The sequence below is a fragment of the Haliotis asinina genome, chromosome 1 (genome assembly GCF_037392515.1).
Source record: "Haliotis asinina isolate JCU_RB_2024 chromosome 1, JCU_Hal_asi_v2, whole genome shotgun sequence".
Classification (NCBI taxonomy): Eukaryota; Metazoa; Mollusca; class Gastropoda; order Lepetellida; family Haliotidae; genus Haliotis; species Haliotis asinina.
Genome location: NC_090280.1, coordinates 70,123,360 through 70,146,982, shown reverse-complemented (window position 1 = coordinate 70,146,982; position 23,623 = coordinate 70,123,360). Strand labels below are relative to the sequence as shown.

General features: G+C 40.0%; 2 protein-coding genes across 3 annotated transcripts in view; both read right to left on the bottom strand.

Annotated features, from left to right (window-relative positions):
• Nucleotides 1-7,886, bottom strand: part of LOC137274784 (uncharacterized) — a 36,053-nt gene extending 28,167 nt beyond the window's left edge. Inside the window, exon 1 of the mRNA XM_067808121.1 lies at nt 7,863-7,886. Within this exon, the coding sequence (XP_067664222.1) occupies nt 7,863-7,886 (24 nt within the window). The remainder of the gene's footprint in view (nt 1-7,862) is intronic.
• Nucleotides 7,887-10,538: 2,652 nt separating this feature from the next.
• The window catches only part of LOC137296411 (uncharacterized), a 154,268-nt gene continuing 141,183 nt past the window's right edge, over nt 10,539-23,623 (bottom strand). For both annotated transcript variants that reach the window (XM_067828210.1, XM_067828216.1), the window contains 4 exons: nt 14,854-15,233; nt 12,367-12,460; nt 12,129-12,214; nt 10,539-11,337 (listed from right to left, as the gene is read on the bottom strand). In XM_067828210.1, the coding sequence (XP_067684311.1) occupies nt 11,272-11,337; nt 12,129-12,214; nt 12,367-12,460; nt 14,854-15,233 (626 nt within the window). In that variant the 3' untranslated portion in view covers nt 10,539-11,271. The remainder of the gene's footprint in view (nt 11,338-12,128; nt 12,215-12,366; nt 12,461-14,853; nt 15,234-23,623) is intronic.

Here is a 23,623-nt window from a genome sequence, read left to right as displayed (position 1 = left end):
GCAACGTCTGCTATTTTTGGGTGTGTGCTTCACAGAACAGTTTCTACTTCATTGCGGGCTTCTTCCAAGCTCTTTGTGTATTTGACCTGTGAAGGTCCCGGGGTAGAATAAGCTTTCAGCAACCCATGCTTGCCATAAAAGGCGACTGTGCTTGTCGTAAGAGGCGACAAACGGGAGCGGGTGGTCAGGCTCGCTGACTTGGTTGACACGTCATTGGTTCCAAATGTCATCGGTTCTTCCACACATGCCACTTCTTGTATCTCTTGTGGCACCCGTGGCGAGCCACCTCCTCGTGGTGGGTGCTGGGTAACGCTAAGTGCTCGCCAACCCTCCGTGTGGATCCGGGGGCATATTTGGTCCATCAACCCGTTTGCCGTGGGTTGCAGCCCTGTGTCGGTGGAGGAGGGGATCCTGGTGGTTGAGGGCAACAGGGGCCTGGAACCGTGTTCCTGTTGCTCAACACACCACTTTGGCCCTGACTTCACCTAGACGGGTGGTAGAACTGGCCCGGTTCCATCAATCGGCTGGTCACGCCAAGCCCTGTGCATGGTGATTATTTTGTGCACATTTCTGTTACTGGGTCTTGGACATTTCGATTTTCCTTGCAAAATTATATTTATCATAACTTGCCTAGAGTCCTATGCCAGAAGGCAATCTTGACCTCCGGGTTCTGTTTGTCTTCAGGGATCTGTCTAAGGCAGAACCAGCCTGACTTATACCTTGTTTGGCAAAAATAGCTACCCGTGTCCATTTTGCTGGAGTATAGCATCCCTGTAACCCTGGTGTCTGTAGTTGGCTTCCACTACAACACCGTCCGCGTTGACACTCCATGGTGGGTTGGGAGCAGGGCTGTTGAATATATTTCCTACATTATGGCTACCCTACAACTAACTGGTTCTCGGTCCAAAACTAAGAGAAGACACGTTGATGCGGATATTGCTACTTCTTCGGATGAGGAATCTGTACACAATACTGATTACTGGCCACGATTTTTAGTCGTAGCAGGTGTTGATGGTGAACCTCTCAAACTCAATCCCTTTGTAATTTCGAAGTCAATCGAGGGCATATGTGGCAACGTAAAGAATGTTACCCGTCTCCGCTCTGGTTCATTGCTTGTGGAATGTGCTCGGAGACAACAGTCTGTGAATCTCCTCAAAGCCCATCATTTTGCAAATACTGGGATTGTTGTCTCAGTACACAAAACTTTAAATTCATGTAGAGGTATTGTCCGTGACCGTGCAAAGTGCCTCTCAGACATGTCAGAGGATGAGATTACAGCAGAGCTGCAGAGTCAAGGTGTTACGCATGTGAGATGGTTCACTAGGAAAGATGGTGAGAGAGTTATCAAAACAAACACTTACCTTTTCACGTTTGCACTATCAAAACTACCGTCATCAATCAAAGCCGGGTATTTCAACATTGGAGTTGATGTATATATCCCAAATCCTCTCCGGTGTTTCAGATGTCAACAATCTGGACATGGTGCAAAATCTTGCCGTAACTCTCAAGTTTGCTCCCGCTGCAGTGGGAAACATGACAGTACAGACTGCACAGATGTAATCAAGTGTGCAAACTGCAGTGGTGACCACATGTCCTTCTCAAAATCATGCCCATGCTACGTGCAACAAAATAAAATTCTCACCATAAAATATTCCAAAGATGTTTCTTTCTCTGAGGAAAAAAAAACAAACAAAAAAAAAAAAAGAACAAAAAATAGTCGAAAAGGAGTCCTCTTCTTCCACTTCTGCAGTGTCTTACTCTGCTGTAGTTTCTTCCTCACTTCCAAAGCTTGATCAAGGATGTCAAACGTCAATTAACTGGATATCTGATGTACAGACGGTTCTTTATGAAATAGATGCTGAAGTCACACCTTCCCGTTCCACACCATCCTCACAAACGACTGTGTCTGCTGAAACAATACCGGAAACTGAAAGTAAGCCTGAACCTGAGAAAAATCGAACTACGTTGCTCACAAAGAAGCAAAAACAAAAGCTTAAGAAAAAAGAATCAAAGGGCCTCAAACATATTGAGGTGCCTTTACCCTTGACTGTTCCTCTGGAGGTTCATAATATCTTCGAATCTCTAGATATGGAGGTCTCTCCATCGCTGTCATTTCAGCATAAAGGTCCTCCTCATTCACGATCTCCTATTATGCCCCCATGAACCGCCCTGACAGTTTATTACAGTGGAATTGTAGAGGTCTTCAGAATAATTTATCTGATCTTCAGCTATTGATCCATGATTTAAAACCTTCTGCTCTTTGTTTACAAGAAACATTCCTCAAAAACACAGATAAAATTGATTTAAGACAATATGACTCATATCATCACTTTTCTCCCCCAGGCGATAAAGCAACTGGGGGGTCTTCTGTTTTAGTGAAGCAGGGTGTCATTCATAGCCCTGTCCCTCTTCATACCCCTCTCCAGGCTGTTGCAGTTCGTGTGACATTGAATGTCGTGTTCACTTTATGTTCTTTATATATTCCACCGTCATATTGTCTTCAACAATATGATCTTCAGTCACTTTATGACCAACTCCCGAAACCCTGTATAATCATGGGAGATTTAAATGGCCATAACCCACTTTGGGGTAGCAATGACAGCAATACGAAAGGTACAGTTTTTGGAGGATTTTTTCTTAAACAATGACTTATGCATCTTCAATAATGGTTCTTCTACATATTTCCATCCAGGAACTGGAACGTATTCGTGTCTTGATTTAGCTGTTGTCGATTCTCATCTGCTAGGTGAGTTCGAATGGTCAGTTCACGATGACCTCTGTGGAAGTGATCATTTTCCCACTTTATTAAAATCTGTGACACCATCGGATGTCTCTCCATCATCACGATGGAACTTTGCTAAAGCTAACTGGGCTTGGTATGAAATTCTTTGTTCTAATAAACTAACACCTGATGTTTTTCTTGACGTTCCTGATCCTATAAATTCTTTCTCTACCGAACTTCATAAAATAGCTGATGAATGTGTTCCGAAGTCCTCTTCAAATCCACACATACGTAAACCATGGTTTACTCATGACTGCAAACAAGCTAGGAAGGCACGGAAGAAAGCAGAACAGTATTTCCGTCGCCATCCTATGGTCCATAATTTGAATAAATTTAAAATTTTAAACGCTAAAGCGAGGCGTACCTTTAAAATGAATAAACGTCAATCTTGGCAAAATTATGTCTCCAAAATAAATTCTCGAACGCCCATGTCTCACGTGTGGAACATGGTACAGAAAATTAAAGGTAAGGGTACACAATCTAGTGTCCATCATCTTAAACATGGAGATCAATTACTTACTGATAAATCCTATTTTGCAAATAAACTGGGTGAAACGCTTGCTAAACATTCTTCCTCTTCTAACTACATGCCGAAATTCCAACAGTATCAAAGACAACAAGAAAAGAAAACTATTAATTTCCATTCAGATAACGGGGAAGACTATAACGAACTATTTTCTATTCATGAGCTTCATACTGCTCTTGATCCAGCTTACGATACTGCTACAGGGCCTGATAACATACATTACCAACTCCTGAAGCATTTCCAGAATCCTGCCTAGAAACTCTTTTAACTATTTTCGATGATATTTGGACATCAGGTAAATTTCCTCCCTCTTGGCGTGACGCTATAGTGGTACCCATACCTAAACCTGGACGTGATCATACCGATCCGTGTAATTATAGACCCATTTCACTAACTAGCTGTGTTTGCAAGACCATGGAACGCATGATAAATAATCGACTTGTTTGGTACTTGGAAACCAATAACCTTATAACAGATATACAATGTGGTTTCCGTAAAAATAGAAGTACTCTTGATCACTTAGTGCGTTTAGAATCATTTGTCAAAAACGCTCTAATCAATAAACAACACGCTGTGTCTATCTTTTTTGATCTTGAGAAAGCATATGATACAACCTGGAAATATGGCATTTTAAGAGATTTACATGATTTCGGTTTGCGAGGTCGTTTGCCTGAATTCATAGCCAACTTTTTAAGTAACAGACAATTTCAAGTCCGTGTGGGTTCTACCCTGTCTGATCATTACAATCAGGATCAGGGTGTTCCAAAAGGCAGTATTTTGTCTGTCACTCTTTTTAGCATCAAGATCAACAGTCTAGCTAAAGTTTTAAACGATTCAATAGATGGTTCGCTATTTGTGGATGATTTTAATATGTCTTGTCGTGGTAAAAATATGCATACTATTGAACGGCAACTGCAGCTGTGTTTAAACAAAATAGATAAATGGTGTCTTGAAAATGGCTTTAAATTTTCTAAATCAAAAACCAATTGTATACACTTCTGCCGTAAATATAAACCCCATAACGACCCAGAACTATTTCTCAGTGGCACCCCTATCAAAGTTGTCAAGGAGGCTAAGTTCTTGGGACTTATTTTTGATTCACATTTGACTTTTTTGCCCAATATTAAATCCCTAAAAGCCAAATGCTTGAAGGCACTCGATTTATTAAAGGTTGTGTCTAATTCAAAATGGGGAGGAGATCAGACTACCCTCCTTCACTTATATAGATCACTCGTGCGATCAAAACTTGATTATGGTTCCATCATATATATGGTGGAGCCTGTCAAAGCAACCTAAAAATACTTGATTCTGTCCATCACCAAGACCTAAGACTTTGTCTTGGTTCTTTTAGAACCTCTTCTATCGACAGTCTTTATGTCGAAGCTGATGAGCCTTCTCTCAACCAACGCCGTATAAAACTATCTTTACAATACATCACAAAATTAGCTTCCAATGAGTCTAATCCCGCATAAAATTGTGTCTATAATCCTCTTTATGAGGATTTGTATAACAAAAAGTCTTCTCTTGTTCCGCCTCTTGGTCTCAGAATTAAGCCATTTCTTGCTGCTTCCGGCATTGAGTTGGAAAATATAGCTCCTTTCCGACTTCTTTCTTCTCCTCCTTGGCAGTTGGTTAAGCCACAAGTTGACCTAACATTAACTACATATAAAAAATCAGAAACGAATGAATTACAGTATAAACAAGAATATAATCAATTGAAACATAAATATAGCACTTATAAATCCTTATTTACAGATGGGTCCAAGGACGGTGGCGCAGTGGCTTGTGCCACTGTGATTGGATCCAGAACAATATCTTTCAGATTACCGGATAATAAATCTATTTTCACAGCGGAAGCAAACGCTATACTAACGGCTCTTAAATATATTGAAAGACATCCTATACATAAACAGTACATTATCTACTCCGATTCTCTTTCTTGCCTCCAGGCAATTAAAAACCTGTCATGTAAACATCCACTTTTAATAGAGATAATTGAATTATCTTGCTACTGGCCAATACGACATCGTCTTTGTTGGTTACCCAGCCATGTAGGCATTTCTGGCAACACAATGGCCGATCGTGCTGCTAAGGCAGCATTCAACAAATCTGTGACTCCATTTCGTATTCCGTACTCAGATTATATAGCTGCAATTAGAACGTATATCCGTGATCTGATGCAGAAGAAGTGGGACACCCATGTGGGTATCAATAAATTACATGCAATAAAACCTTATATTGGTTATACCCACTTGGGTTGTCAGTCCAGATTTGAGGAGGTCATTTTGCGGCGATGTCGTATTGGCCATACGAGATATACTCATGAATACCTTTTGAAAGGTGAGGATCCTCCGTTCTGCATCCCTTGACTGTACCTTGCTTGACTGTGTTGAGTATTCCATCACAAGGGATCAGTATTTTAAGTCACACTCTATGCAGGATCTTTTTAGCAATATTAGTCCTCATTTAATTATTGCATTTTTAAAAGATTTAGGTTTGTTAACGGAACTGTAAATAGATAAATATTTTAAAATTGGAAGATTAAAATAGTAACTCAAATCGTTAGTGGATGTACCCTCAAAGGGGGTTGAAGTACCGTAAAATAATTGTATCCCTGAGAGGGTAGATAAGTCCAAAAACATTTGAAGTAAATTTCAGTTTTCCAGCTTTTTAATCGTAGAGTAAGTGTGTTTTTACTTTATGGCTAGATTTGTCTAAATTGCTAACAGCTGAAGGGTTGATGTAAATCCAACTAGGGTCCATGCAGGAAGCAAATGTACTGTAAGTCCCCATGGTCCTTAGTATGGTGATCTACCTTCAGTTGTTGGCAACCTATAGCTCATTTTTATATTGTACTGTCCTCTATAGATACATTGTTTTAGGTCTCTTCACTAGTTTTACCTTCTACTCTGTGATATTCTAGTTAGTTTTACTGTCCTTCGTTGACAGGGTTTTACAATGTATGTGCTATCAATTCATTTGTATTTTTATAATTACTCATTCTCGTCACGCTATGGCTGCAATATTGCCGATGTGACGTTAAATTTTAACTCACTCACTCACTTGTATCTCTTGTAATCGTTTTCCTCGATTCTGGGCAAATCCATAATATAGTTCTCTGGGGTTTTGTTTTCTTTGCAATCTCTGGTACTGGAATTTGGAAGAAGCCTTGCCAATGGCTGTTCTCCATTCCCATATTGTTTTGCAAGAAGGCAATAGGATATATGAATCTGCTCCATCTGGATGCAGCTGGGATGGTTTTCTACTCGCAGACTATTGTTTTTGCATCGGGATACTGTGTAAAGAAACGTAGAGGACCTAGCTCTACACTGGTATCTGTAGCAGAGAAATATTGGACATTGTTACGAGAGTGTATTTTCTGTAAACTATATTATTGATTAAGTAATAATTATTATTGTGTCGCAGTGTTTAGAGTTTTGAACGATATTTATTATGGATTTTTCGTATTACAGTAATAGTGTTTTAGCAGCACGCCTTTAAGGTAGCGCTTTAGAGTTGCCTCCCCTTGGTGTGCTTTGACTTGGTACACAGGAAGGTTCCATACTTCGCTGGAATGCTCAAGTATGACTGACTGTGTATATGTAAGGGTGGTTGCTGTGTTGACGACACATGCGGACTACTCTTGGAATAGTTGGAGTACATCATTGGGTATACCTGTCTCTTCGCCAACGCTTGACCTACATGACGGCTGCGTGACCACTTGCCGTTTTACATTTATTATGAATGTTTCTCACTCTCAAACCAAGACTTCGATGAGTTCATATTATTTTTGTGACCCATTACTTTAGATTTGACCATAGTTGCACTGTACTAGAAACCTCTCTTATGAATCTTTGTATCTTGCCTTTGTTTGCTCAATACAGAATATTGAATACTGTACACTTGTCAGTGTTACAATTTGCTTGTTTTGAGGGACTTTCTTGTAATTGTTTTTTCAGATATTTAAAATTTTGCAACGTGTTAATTGTGGAACCAGCAAAATGGTGTTAAAACTTGGGACGTCCCCATCACCATGGGATTGTCGGTGAATTACGAAAATCATATGTATTGCAAATTTCTCCACATATCAGACTAGATGCCAAACCTGCAATGAAAAAATTTCATATTTTGAAAATTGTTTTGAATCAGTTTATTGATGATGGAGTTTTTGGACATGAAGATTTGGAAATGGTTGAGGAGGATTATAATGTCTAAATTTTCGAATACATTAATATATGGGAAACAAAGGCCACTTTGGTTAACAATAATGACCCCATAGAGGCTTCCTAAAGATGCTGATCCTAGTTGTACGATGATACGTCGTTTGTACTTGTGCCTGTTGTCCCAGGATACTGACACCCCACTTGGGTCTGAACTGTAAAAAGTGCCTCCGAGATAGACTTCTATAACGAGTATGAAGTCTGGTTTCGTAAACATAAAATCCTGCTGGTAATCATGTAATTTGGCCTTTAAGAAATGAACTATTGTCGTTTGGAGATAACATGTGGACTGGCAATTGTATAGCTTGTAACTTACCATAAACAGGAATGAAACATGAGAGAATGATCCCGTTAACATTGTCCTTAATTTCGAAGACGTAGCCATCTTTATCCAATGAGATATACTGTGTGTGTGTCCGGGTGTGTGTGTGTGTGTGTGTGTGTGTGTGTGTGTCATGTTGATCAGTCATTTTGGTTCTTTAAAGTCAGCCAGCGACACACGATCGTACACGTTGTCTTTTAAGTGTAGGCCGTACGGGCTGTTTTCCTCACTGGGCAAATCGAATCTCTCCCCCTGTGTCTACTTGACTGCCAAGCGTGACGTTGCGATGATGATTATTCATCGTCTATATAATCAGTTTATAAAATAGTTTCCAATTGTTTTACTGATCATTTCGCGTAAGTACACTTCAACCCCATGAAATGCATGTTGTCGGGTAGGAACATTTTAGCGATTGATATGGTGATTGATATGTTGTTTTCTACGGTCACGGTGACTCCCTGGAGCCTGTTGTGGGAATAACCGCTCACCAGCACGTAAGCGGAGCAAACGTGGCATTGCTGTTTTGACCACTAGAGTTTGATCCCTTTCACGATTTCGACTTTCACGATCGACTTACGGTGACGATGATTCACCGAGCTAGACTTGAATGACCATCGTGGAATTCGTAGACACATTTTCCAGCATGTCATTGAATCAGTGAATTTCGAAATCACCTGCATCCTCACGCTTTCCTTCCCGGGTTTTCTCGATAATGTGTGGAATGTGCTAAGGTAGCACTCAACAAATCTGTGGCACCGCTTTTTAATCCATACTCTGATTATAAAGCTCTCATCCGATCTTATTTCTAATGCAGAAGTTGGACACATGAGTAGGTATCAATACATAACATGACATAAAGTCCTATATTGGTTATACCTACTTATACCTGTCAATCCAGATTTGAAGAGGTCATCATGCAACGATGTCTATACTCATGAGTACCTATAGAAAGGTGAATATCCTCCTTCCTGCACCTATGTGATAAAAGAATCACGGTCAAGCATGTATTGCTTAACTGTATTCAATATTCCATCATAACAGATTTCACATCATGAACCATTACTTTTTATACTGATAGTTTTCATTTAATTTTTGCATTTTTAAAAGTATCAGATTTGTTAATTAATTATTAAATGATATCATATTTTATGATTGGAGGTATATAATTAATAACTTAGATTTGTAGTGTTTGGCCCCACAAGGGGTGTTAAAGTATTATAAAATTATTGTATTGTTTAACAATAGGTAAAAGGAAAGTAGAAATACCTGTCAACGAATTACAGTAAAATAACTAGATACTAGTACTCATAGATATTAATATAAAACTACTAAGTGTTTAGTTTAGTTTAGTAGAGAATCCATGTACTCCCCTGATCTGCGCCAAGAAAGGTACTTGGGATGCAAGCGAGAGATTTCAAACACAAGGTAGGCATATTTAGCATGCTTTTCTTGTCAATCACGCCGCTGTCAAAAAGGAAAGTGAGTGAGTTTAGTTTTACGCCGCTCTCAGCAGTATTACAGTTATGTGCCGGCGGTCTGTAAATAAACGAATCTGGACCAGACATCCCAGTGATCAATACCAGGAGCATCCATCTGCGCAATTGGGACCCGATGACGTGTCAGCCAAGTCAGCAACGTGAATGACAACGCTGGCTGAGCACCTCACATACATTAAAGATAAACTCCAGCATATGGATTTTAACACTAGTTACTCAGCCGTTTTAAACTCTGAAATTTCCCCAGAGGAGGTACGAAGTGTTGAACTTTTGGATTAACTACATTTCGGCAGTAGTGACATACCCGAGATGTAGAGTTAAGCAACGATGACACCAATCCCCAAGCAAACATACCGATCTAAGAGACGCCTACAGCTACAAAACAATTACTGTTTTATCAATCCATCAAACATTGCTCATGTTCAGAAACCGAAGGCCTAATGGTTGATGAACAGAATGGTTATCGAAAGACACAACATTGTCTGGACCATGTGTGAGTTAACAACAGTGAGAATACTCAAAAAGAAAACATTTGCATGTTTTATAGATTTTCAAAAGCTTTTATCAGGTAATCTAGAAGATACTGTTCTGGATCCAATGACAGTGGCCATGACAATGACCACTTTGCCACCATTGCTGGTACCTGTAAATATTGATTTGTATGCATCAGATTTACTTTTAATTGATCAATATGCATGTTTATATTATAATTCATTTGCTTGTATTTTTAATGTAGTTAATGATGGTAGGATTTGGGAGGGGGGGGAAGATATATTTTCTATCTCAGTGCCGGCAGCAGGAAAGAATAATTTAGTTCCTAACTAAAGAGGCATATCAGGAGAAGATATCTTTTGGTATAAATCCTCATCGAGGGGACTGAAGACACTGTTCATTGTGCATGGTTAGAATCATCAGAATATTTTTGGTAATATATTGTAAAGATAATTTTATAAGGCGTCGTGTAAGAAAGTGTTCATTGGCCTCGAATTGGAGACTGTCAACAGGGAAAGTTGTTAAGGATCCAAGTCAAGGTCTCAGACCTAGGTGGTGGACAGTACCTAATAGTTTTGCATGCTCCACCATGTATGATGAAGCTGTAATCAGGTTTTTCATCGGGCCAAAGATCTGTATCGGTGTAGGAGGGTAGCTTGATACACCGCCGCCCCAAACCCACAATTAGAACTGGAAAGGATTTTCAACAAGTCAAGTGCCTACGGGCATTTATTTTTGGGTAACTGATATGCGGAAGAACACTTAATTGAAAGCTGAAGATCATACCACAGATCATGGCATTCTTGACGGCCTTGAAGGTATGCCATTTAAAAATAATTCTGGGTCTTTATGCGGTTTTCAAATGACCATTTATGACAGTTGTCACTCTCTATTGTATGCTTACATTTACATCGTAAAACGTTACAGTCATCCACAAAAACGGTTCCATCGTCTGTATTATTTAACTTTTTAAAGACTATTTATATTAATGCTACGTAAGGTTATTGATGCAATACTGTGGGACAACCTGATCCTGAGTGTTTTCTCAGATCAAGCGATCCATTCCACACCGATTGCACGGGTAATGCCGGTTAGACTGCATGGACTGATGCATGACATCAATCTTGAAGATGGACTGCTATTGGCTCACACAAGCCGTTACAGCACAGAAAAGCAAAAGTTTCATTAATGGTTCCAGGGAATTGTCGGTTCTCGCGATCCTTCAGCAGTATTTCAGACAAGGACCGCATTTTCTCAATAAAAAAATTGAGATCGACAAATCCAACGCCAAGGGCCAATGATGGTATACTATTTTCTTTGTCAAACAGTGAGATAGATTTAATGCACATTTTCTTCATCAGTTAATCATTCACTTTTTAAAGCAATATTTCCAAAGCTTTGTTGATAGATCTATACATCTGAACTGAACGGCTTCATGGCAGTTCAATGGATCTGGTGAAGGGATCAAACGCTTTTGGCACGCATCGATAGATCTCCATCTGAAAAAAATATAAGACAGTAACGATTTATCGAGAGCTTAATTTTCACAACATAAGTAACTATTACTGTGATCAACCCATTTACCATTAAGCTGCTTTGTCACTGACATAAGAGTTCAGTTAGCAGAAGTAATATAAGTGCCCATGGTCCCCAGTATCTCAGCCTAACTTTGGTCGTTGCGAATACATAGCCCAGCTTATTTTGCATTGTTATTTTGAATCATGTTTTGTCTAATATCGAATAGACAACAGCTTTCAATCTCTAAATCTGTGTCTGAGATGTTCTAGTCGTTTTGTTATGTTACGGTCCAAAAATGTAAATTTATATATGTATAACTTGTGTCAGTAATGATACGGCTGAAATACTGGCAGGTTGACTGAAAATATTAACTCACACACTCACTGATATAATATTTTCTATTACAATAGGTATGTGGTCAACGTCACCGTCTCCGGATTTAATTGTCCAGAGAAGAAGGGCATCTTTGGTTTAACCCTTGGCAGTTTTACGCATTAAACATGCCTAGAGAGGTGCTTTGAACTGAAACTTGGACTGGCAAGCTTGGAATATGAGTTGAGCAAGTGATTCCTCAGTGAGACAAAACACGCAATATGGACAACACCCCAAGGACTCAGCCCTATTCTCATTTCACCAAACACGCACTCTACACACAGTGAAGCTCAATAGTATCTGTTCTGACGCCAGTTGAGATAATAACTACTCACATTTAATTCACCCTCCTATTTACATGAAGATATATAGTTCTCAATAGTGTATCTCTGCAACTTACCCCTCTTATTTTTCCTTTAAAACCAACACTACCACTACAGCCTGTGTTGCCAATAAGGAGCGGATGACTTCGCTTTTGTATCACACCTAAAAAAGTAGCATTAACTCATTTACTTTTACATCAGACACATATCGTTTGTGTCATCTACCATCTTCACAGTTATCTCATTTCAAATTGCACGCATATGTTGTGATAACTCTAATTCTAGTAAACATTAAACAAAATTGTAAATGCAAACCTTTCCATGGTATGGAACCGACGTTCCCATCAACATATCCTTTGAATTGTTCCCCATCGTAGACAGCAACAACTCTTTTGAAGAACGGTCCTCTCTACAGTGATTCAGTGAAATACGTTATATTTGTGAACATGAGAGAAACAAACCTGACAATTAAGCTTTCTCACCGACCTGACATACCTGCCTTCAGTGTACATAATGCATGTATGACGTATAATTATACTATCCCTTTGTGAAAACGGAAATTTCAGACTAATCATAAGCTATCAGTATATTATTATCAAGGCCAAGGGGGGTGGGGGAGGGTGACCAATAAAGGCCATAAACCAAGAGGAAAAGGTAGCTGACAAAACAATGTACTCTGCTGTAGTGATAAAGATCAAAATTGTAGATTGAATAATAATAACAGCCTAATATCATATTAGGTATGTAGAAATATTTGGACATTGTTGTCCTGAAGTAGACACTATAACAGTTGTCTCGAAATTAGACGACTTCAACAGTTTATCGATTGTGGCACCAGGGTTTGCAGCGAGTTCACAATGCAGCTCCGCGCACTGTCACACTGACAGGGATGTATGACCACACCAGTGGAGTTCTTCAATCATTCCACTAGCTACCAGTTGCACAAAAAATTCTCTTCAAAGTCTTCTGCAATGTTTTTTGTTGTCTCGCTGATTCTTCTCCGGTCTACTTCTCCAGTGTTCACATCACTCTATGTTTGCCTTTTTGATCTCTGTGGTCTCAGCGTAAAGCCCTCCTCAAAGTCATCAAGGTACGATCTACTCTCCTACTCGGCTGCAGTTGAATGGAACAATCTTCCTGACCATCACTGCCTCTGTACTGATCTGTCATCGTTCAGTAGCTAACTCATGACATACCTTTACAAATTAGCATTTCCTCAGTGACTCCCACTGGTCAGTCTTTTTTTCACTCTTTTGTACATCGTGACTCTGGAACTCTTTCAGCAGTTTATTATTATGTGTTACAGATCCAAACAATTATGCAATAGAGAGGTTTCGGGTGATCATGGCACTGTCAGGTTGGTGAGACTCATTATCAGTTCAGAGCCTAAAGTCGAACCAGCCAAGACATTTCATAAGAATATGAAAAATCCCCAAAACTGCAGCCTTCTGCATTTCCCGGAGTGTCAGAAGGGCTGTGCTCCCGGTAGAGAACCCATGCACTCTCCTGATCTGCGCCAAGAGAGGTACTTGGGAAGGGAGAGATTTCAAATACACGGGAGGCATGTCACACCGCTGTCAAAAAGGAAAGTGAGTGAGTTTAGTTTTACGTCACTCTCAGCAATATTCCAGCTATATGGCGGCGGTCTGTAAACAACAGAGTCTGGACCAGACAATCCAGTGACCAACATGAGTATCGATCTGCGCAATTGGGAACTGATGACATGTGTCAACCAAGTCAGCAAGCCTGACCACCCGATCCCGTTAGTCGCCTCTTACGACAAGCATAGTCGCCTTTTATGGCAAGCATGGGTTGCTAAAGGCCTATTCTACCCCGGGACCTTCACGGGTCCAAAAACGAAAGAAAATTCAAGTATATTCATACATTCACTTATGTCATCAATAAGGATAAGATCAAATTTGTTGGCTGGAAATCTTCTGAGGCTGTGTGATCATTTGGCGCTGACCTCAAGATTTTCCCCACAGCGAGTTTCATATTCGCTCCGAAGTTTCTCTTGAATGTGTGGACATTCCTGAACTGTGGATTTTGCATTTAAAGATAGTTGGTGGCCTGATCTTCCACAAGATGTTCAATAAGTCCTCCCCCTTGTGACTGGACTGATCTATCACTACATGGCCTATGTGCACGTGAATCCAAGTAATTTCTTCTGTTAGCTTTGTTGAATTGTACGCTTCACGTGGTAGTATTTGACAGGAAGGATGTACGGGTATTGTTCTTGTTGTTTGGTTTTGTCTCCATTTGTTTCTTTTAGTTTTGTTGTTGCTGTTGTTGTTTGTACATGCATTGTCCTCTCCTAAATATTCACTTACATTTATCCTTTATTTCTATTTGAATCAGTAATAATGCTTATATATTCAGGTACCTGTGGATTGATGCTTGATGCTTGTGCTTGTTTGTACATTCCCATATATATTACACACAAAAGACATATACACATACTTGTATACCCATACATACATAAGTGTAAGTGTGTGTATGTGTGTGTGTGTGTGTGTGTGTGTGTGTGTGTGTGTGTGTGTGTGTGTGTAGGTGATTTCCGCAGGTGTAGAAGTAATAAATATATAGAAATGATGAGTTCAGATGTTCCTTCTTGCAAAAAACTTCTTTATATCTCCACAGCGAAAGATCTTGTGGAGGTTTAAAGGCGTGTTATATATATATATATATATATATATATATATATATATATATATATATATATATATATATATATATATATATATATATACAGATGTTGTTTCGTGCAAAAAGCTCATACCAACAGCTGGCGCTTTGACTCACCACAAATTCGACATTCGTCTGAAAATACGTATTTTCTCCAACATCAATAGTGAACTTCACATATTTTCCTTCCAGTGCAATTTCGATAGAATGGCTTTTAGTTGAATTGTCGCAGTTGCTTAGAAGGACCTGTCTTTCAGTTGGTTTGGCTGTTTCTGCTTCTTCGAAATTGAATATGATGGTGAGGCCACGTGTGTAGTCCACGTTATTAAAAGATGTAATGGCAATGTGACTTCTTCCATTGAAGATAAGCTCCACATCATCATTTGTTACATTGACCACCTCTACAAAGACATCATGTCGTGTGATTGATCCAAGGCCCTTCGGTTTGCCATTTACAACAGTAATGTTGACGTGAGGGTAACATGTAGACACGGTGCCTGGAAAACACAAGAGCAACAGAGTTTATGTTGCAGGTAGATATTGTGGCAGTAAAATGTTTTCACGAGCAGATACAATCAATAATAACTTTTGGGAAACATGCCTACTTATGTGTGAAAAAAAAACCCAACAGGAACATGTTTTTCCTGCTCCTGAATTTGGTATAACATACATCACACTGATGAGGATATCACAACATTTTACTTGCCCATGGGGGCACCGCAGGGTAAATAATGTGTTCTACGTAAGTCTCAGTTGGTTGACGTATACAGCAGGTGGGCACAATATTACCTACATTTGTCGACCAAGTGCCACGCATCCGTCGACGTGGTGAACTCAAATGGTGATAAAGCGTGAAATGAAGGTGCACTGGTTGAATCCTTGGTTATATGACTCTCAGAATTTTCACTATTCTCCGTGGAATACGTTGTCGGCGTTGTCAACATAAACCAACCCCTTTGAATTATATTTGCATCCGGTTATTGTGCAGACTGTACCATGCCATATATGTCATTGTTTTGACTATAGTTTTGTTTTGTAGCATAGTCGTCTTGACAGATTATATATTTCCAGTAAAATGACGTGCAGCAACAGGAAAGAGGTGACAATCAAATATGTCTCTATATTTCTGGGCATTTATGTTGCCGTTAGCAACAGTCAAAACTCCCACACGGTGCTTAGTAATGCAAGCCCATATCATCGAATTCACTCGAGCCAGTCGAGGCTCCCGAAATGGACATATGCATTCGGGTAGGTACTCTTCGTCGGGCTGTCTCCACAGTTATTTTCTCAAAGAACAACCATTGCATTGAATTATACTCTATTCTAGTAATTATCCACAGTTTTGTACCTTTGCCCTCTTGCCAATGCGAGACGTTTTCTGATGTTGTTCTCTCAAATTCTTATGTGAACCGCAAACCGCAAGTCCAATTGTCTTCCAGTACCTGAACCATTTCGGCCATCTTGATATCGTTCTACAATAACAGTTCTAACGGCGGAAGGCATGTCTTGGTATTTTCCCATGTCGACAAAAATAACAGACGTAAACGAGCAGATGACCTTTTTCAATCATGTGACCATAGCTCGTGTGCGGTTCTACTATTTTGCTAAGTTTGGTTACGTTTAGAGAGGTAGTTTTTAAAGGCGATTGTTTCAAATGTCTAAACTTACTAATATATGGACAATGTACGTGAAGTTGTGGCCACCCGCTGTACCTCCAGTTTGTCTATAAAAAAGTGCCAGACGCACAATTTCCCTTGCTTCAATATTGTTTAAGTGCTAAGATTTGTTCTTTGAACACTGCAATACGTATGTACCCATACATAATAAAACCTTCAGCGGCCATAAAGTGGGTGAGTGATTAACATTTAGCGTGACATAGGCAATATTATAGCCATGTCTCGAAAAGAACAATATGATATATATGTACATTAAAATCAATGTCAACATTAATTACAGGACAGTCTTGTTGCCTGTTTACTTGGTTCCGTCCTATTGCGCAACGTAGTGCGATAATCAGTGCTGAATGTTTTGACTAACTCATTTAACTGGCTACGTGAATATTAATCAGTATGATTTTACATGTCTGGGCACTTGCATAGTGCAACACTACGCTCCTAACCCCTCTCTGTCGTACAGCGAGCTCTGACAAACCGGAACCTGGAAACGTGTAAACCTCAAAACGAGGTTCTGCTGCTAGAAAACTTTGACGGTCTGTTACGGAACTGATATTATATCAGTATCATTGTGCGTTATCGAACTACACTAAATAAGCGGAAAAACACTTAACAGGTTCAACCAGTGAGTCAGCCGCATTATTAATTATTTTATGACCTCATCAAACAGAGGGAGTCTGTGATTTCTTAAAGGGGCACTGATGCGGAGCGAAAAATGTTTCTTGCAAACGGTCTAATTACGAAACCAAACTGCAAATTGGTCAGCGCCCGCTCCCTCGACCGTGATGGGCAAAGGGACTGGGCTCCTGTCCATATTAGCAGAATTATCTTCGCCTAAACAGTCAGGAGGCCGGATGCCCATCATATGCCATTATTTAAAAATATCCATGGTATTCCTTGTCTGATCGTAACAAAATATCCCAGCAGTGTATTTTTTTCGGATGTTTGGATGGTACATATAGTGACTGATCCAATTTGATCCTATGTCTGTGTTTTTAACCTCAATATTTAATCATGTTATGTGAACAGGCACGTAGCAAGCCATTTTAGTCAGAAAGATAGCAAAGCTTTATATTCAGACAGATTTGAGTGTTGGTTCAGCTGTGATGGCAAATATCACACGTAAATTTCGGTAGCTATGGCAGCTACCCTGGTTTATTATGTATGATAATAAAAACGCACAGTTGATTTCTTTGAATTCGTAAACTAAAAACGATGACTTTGCCTTTGGTAGAGAAATCTGAAAATCTTCTTACGTAACCCCCCCCCCCCAACTTATTACACTTATTTACCAAAGTACACAGCAAATGTCGGTATGTATTTCTTATATAACGAAGTTCCGTTGGTATCCTAAAAACAGTTTTGGCCCATAAGTGTTTTCAGGCTGCATGCAACACAGAAATTACATCTTCCTTGCTGTAACTCGCGTTTGATGGTGTAAACCTACACGTGTTATTTGTCATCATTCTCTGGATGGTCAGTTAATGAATTTATAACAGGTATAATTAGTAGTAACACCACTCAGGTTACTCAACAAAGGTTCCCATTTGGCACTTCTTCTGTCTGGAGTAAATACTCAACATTATAAATTAAGCCCTGTAATGGCAAATGTATTGTATGTTATGTAATATGTGCATGTAAGTGATGCAAGGGGGTTTATCAGCTGAGTTACAAAAACAAACATCGATCAAAGGATTAACCGATAACACACTGATTCATTAATTACTTTTATCTTCTACAGGGGATTTGTCAAAAGGCAGTGTGTGTAGATGTACTAATCTGTACTGACTACATTCTGTCGTAAAGTGCGAGTGTAAAAACAACATCATCCCTTCAAAGAATTAACCACAATTGCGTTGATTGATTGATTGCACATAATTGGTTAACTAAATTACTTAGAATGGCGGACATCATACAATTAGTTGCCAGGTGTGCTATCTTGGGTGACCAATGAGAGGTTTATCAGGTTTTCACCAATGTGAAAGACGTGAAACGATGTGTTACTCTTTCGCAAATTAGACTGTTGTAAGACACATGACACAGAACAGGGTTATTTGCCAGCTGCAGATCGTTCTTTTATGTGGATATTGATGGATACATTTCTGAACAAGGTAGTAGACTGACATTGTTGCTATGAAATGAGTCTGTTTTACATTCATCTGTTGCATTTTGTTTGAATTTATTTGTTGTAGCATTCAGCAGAATCTATATGACAGAAAACACACACTAGATCGCGTATGTGTGTGAAATAGGATCCACATTGGCAATCTCTACAATGTATAAATGTTGCTGTCATGTTAGAAATTTACTATAAGTATAAGCAGACCGTGTATTTTTCAAAATCATACAAATATGACAATAAACTAATTAGGGTTATGAGACAAAATACAGAGAGGTACATTTGCTTCGTTATTTTCCCGTCCTGATAGGTTTTTTACCATTTTTACCACTGGCAGATGATTAACTTTCAAAGTGTTTCATTTGTTTTCATAATACATTTGTAATGAAGTGAAAATGACTTCACCTCAGCTGATCTGTCTATAATTAAACTCTCAATTGCGCATACGGACTGCGCAGCAGAGGTCACGAACCTGTCACGAATCCTGGGATATCTTCCGGGTACTCACGGGAGAAAAACAATAACAAAAGTTTACACCAGTCCACGGATATTGCTCCGCATCAGTGCCCCTTTAATTATGGTAGCTGCATAAACATGCATAAATGTAATAATACGGTTTTATGAATGTTTACGTACAAATTCATACGTAAATACATCGAAGGACGGTAAAAATACTAGATTATCACAGCTCTTAATTTAAAACTAGTATGTTGTCATAAGAATATATCACTAGAGTCAACAATACAGTACTCTTTACCTCACAAAGGCAGTACTCCAGTAACCATGGACGTTCTCAGTCCATTTCACTCCAGCGAAATACATAAGCTGATCCAGCGTTCAAAACCAACATTCTGCCAGCTCGATCCCATACCTACTAAGTTGTTACTGGACGTTCTGGACTGTCTCCTGCCTGTTATTGCAGATATTGTAAACCTCAGTTTGACTTCAAGACAAGTCCCAAAATGCAAGAAAACTGCTGTTATTAAACCGCTTATAAAGAGGCCTAATCTTGATCGCAATAAACTGCAAAGTTAACGGCTGGTATCAAATCTGACATTTCTATCCAAGATCTTGGAGAAAGCAGTTAAAACAAGATTCCTGGATCACCGTCATTCTCAGGCACTAGGCACCCGTGGCGAGCCACCTCCCCGTTTGCCGTGGGTTGCGGCCCTGTGTTGGTGGAGGAGGGGATCCTGGTGGTTGAGGGCATGGGAGCAGGACCAGTGTTCCTATTGCTCAACACACCACTTTGGCCCTGACTTCACCTAGACGGGTGGTCGAATGGGCCCGGTTCTACCAATCGGCTGGTCATGTCAAGCACTGTGCATAGTGGGTATTATTGCACATATTTGATACGTTATTTGATCTTGGCTTTTAGAAACTCCAATTATTTCAAGATATTATATTGCCTAGAGTCCTATGCCAGCAGGCGGTGGCTCATGGGCCAATCTAGTGATGTTGACCGCTGAATTCTATATGTTTTTAAGTTATTGTTATGGGCAGAACCAGCCTGACAATACACTTAATAAACGAATATAGCTATTCATGTCATCTTTGCTGGAGTATAGCATCCCTGTATCCCTGGTGTCTGCATTCTGGAGACCCAATGCAATTAGATGCCGTCCTTGTTGACACTCCATGGTGGGTGGGGAGCAGGGTTGTCGAATCTCTTTGATATAATCATGGCTCGCAATCATTCTGGTTCTACTCGAAATGAAAAAAAGAGACGTTTGGACGCCGAGATATTGTCGTCTGATGATGATGTTTCTCTTGCAACAAATTGGGCACGATTTATTGTTGTTGAATCTTGTTGAAGAATGGTCTTCCTTTAAAAATCAACCCGTTTGCTATTTCCAAAGCAATCGAAGGTATTTGTGGTGAGGTGATGAATGTTTCACGTCTCCGAGGCGGCTCCCTTTTATATTGAGTGTGCGCGGAGACAGCAAGCTATCAACCTTTTGAAATGCTCTACATTTGCAAACACTGAAGTTGCAGTCTCTGAGCACAGAAGTCTAAATTCTAGTCGAGGGGTCATCCGCGACAGAGCCCGTTGTCTCGCGGAAATGACAGAGGAAGAAATCTTGAGAGAACTTTCTGGACAGCATGTCACCTCAGTGAAACGTTTCATGAGAAGAGATGGTGATGCTTCTATTCCAACAAATACCTATTTGTTCACATTTTCACTGGCTGATATACCTAAATCCATTAAAGCTGGCTATTTCAACATCGGAGTGGATGTGTATGTACCCAATCCACTCCGGTGTTACAATTGTCAGAAATTTGGACATGGTTCTAAATTCTGCAATCGCCCTTCTGCGTGCTCTCGATGTGGAGGTCATCATGAAAACACTGGTTGTACTGCTGAACTGAACTGTGTACATTGCAAGGGTGCACATGACACTTCTTCTAAATCTTGTCCTTCGTGGATCCATGAAAAAGATATTTTGACAGTAAAATATAAAAACAACATTTCCTCTCAGGAAGCTAAAAAAGTTGTTGCAAGCCGTTCGCTTCCATCACCACAAACTTATGCTGCAGTTGTCTCCCGCACATCTTCTACTGGATCCGTAGAATGTCAAACTGACTTGACATGGACAAACTCGGAACACCCTCAGTCTGTTTCTAAATCGTCAGAAAGTCAAACAACGTCGACAGATAGTCAACAACATGACATCCCTTCAGCATCTCAGTGTGCCCCAACTCGCCAACTGAGCCATCAGGTACAACAAAACCAACAAATGGTGTGCCCAATCCTCACAAGAAGAAACAACATAGGAAAATCAAAACTAAGATTGCCACTCCTACTGAAACACCGGTGGACTTACATAACTTTTTTGACCCTCTCGAGATGGATATCACCCCATCCTGTGAACGTCCTGGTTGTACTAACTACTCCTCGCGTTCACGTGAACCATCACCTATAGATCCCCCATGAGCCATTCGAATCTTCCTCAGTGGAACTGCAGAGGACTTAAACATAACTCTCTTGAACTGCAGCTCTTAACTCAGGATATAAATCCATCAGCAATTTGTTTACAAGAAACCTACCTTAAACATACCGATACATTTGACTTCAGACGCTATAATTCCTTTCATTCTTATTCTCCCCAGGGTGATAAAGCTACTGGTGGAGCTTCTGTTTTGGTACGACAGGGCGTCATCCATAGTCCTGTTCCTCTTAACACAAACCTGCAAGCAGTAGCCGTTCGTATTACCTTGCAGATTACCTTTCCACTTTGTTTCTTGTACCTTCCTCCTTCTCTAAATCTTCAAAAGCTTGAACTTCAACAATTATGCGATCAGCTCCCTAAGCCCTTTATCATTATGGGTGATCTAAATGGGCACAATCCTTTATAGGGAAGTTCAACCATGAATCAAAAAGGAAAAGTGATTGAAGATTTCATATCTGATAATGACCTGTGCATCTTTAATGATGACTCTGAAACCTACCTGCACCCTGCTACAGGTACATATTCATGTTTAGATCTGTCTCTTACAGATTCAACATTATTGAGTGAATTCACATGGTCAGTCCATGATGATCTATGTGGAAGTGACCATTTTCCGACTATTTTGAAACCTGTGTCCCCATCTGATGTCCGTCCATCGTCACGGTGGAATTTTAAAAAAGCTGACTGGCAATTGTATGCCACTCTTTGTGCTAACAAACTGAGACCAGAGCTGTTCTTGGGCACTCCTGATCCCATAAAATGTTTCTCGGATGAAATGAATATAATTGCTGATGAATGTATCCCTAAGTCCTCTGCTGTTCCTCACATACGAAAACCATGGTTTGATGATCACTGCAAACAAGCAAGGAAGGAACGGAAAAAAGCTGAGCACTATTTCCGTCGCCATCCTATGGTCCATAATCTCAATAAATTTAAGATTTTAAATGCAAAAGCTCGGCGTACTTTTAAGCAAAGTAAACGTCAATCTTGGAAAAATTATGTATCAAAAATCAATTCACGTACGCCCATGTCCAAGGTATGGAATTTGGTCAAAAAAATTAAAGGTAAAGGCTCTCAACCTGGCATCCACAACCTTAAGAAGGAAAATGAAGTATTAACAGCTCCTTTAGATTTGCTAATAAATTAGGTGAAACTTTGGCTAATCACTCTTCCTCCTCTAACCTCTACCTAAATTTCAAAAATATCAACAAGAAGAAGAAAGGAAACCTATTCATTTCAACACGGATAATGGGGAAGACTATAATGAGTTATTTTCTATTCACGAGCTTCACGAAGCTCTTGACCAAGCTCACGATACTGCTACAGGAGCTGATAACATACATTATCAAATCCTCAAACACTTGCCAGAATCCTGTTTAGAGACACTTTTAAACATCTTCGATACTATTTGGACATCTGGTGAATGTCCTTCTTCATGGCGTGAGGCTATAATTATTCCAATTCTTAAACCCGGACGTGATCATACCGATCCTTCAAATTATCGACCAATTTCACTCACTAGCTGTGTTTGCAAAACCATGGAACGCATGATCCATGGCCGATTAGTTTGGTACTTGGAAACCAATAATCTTATAACTGATATACAATGTGGTTTCCGTAAAAACAGAAGTACCATTGATCATTTAGTACGTTTAGAATCTTTTGTTTAAAATGCCATCATTAACTCATTAAGGCTGAGAGCCGCGTATATGCGGCAAATTAATTAGCTTCTCACAGCGAGAGTCGCTTATTGGGGGTAATAAAAAGCACGGCACCCGTGAACGGCCACCTCCTCGTGGTGGGTGCTGGGTAACGCAAAGAGCCGTTCGAACCCCCGTGTGGACCCGGGTCAAATAGGTCCATAGCACCCCATTGCTGGTCGCAAGGAGCGACCAAATTGGGCAACCTGTTTGCCGTGGGTTGCGTCCCGTGTCGGTGGAGGACGGTAGTCTGGTGGTTGAGGGCAGTAGGAGCCTGAACCGTGTTCCTGTTGCCCAACACACCACTTCGGCCCTTACTTCACCTAGACGGGTGGTAGAATCGGCTGGTCACGCCGTGCCCTGTGCATGGATATTATTTAAGATAACTGGAAAAGGGTTAGAACAATTTTGACCATTTTGACTTTGTATGTTCTATCGTGTCAT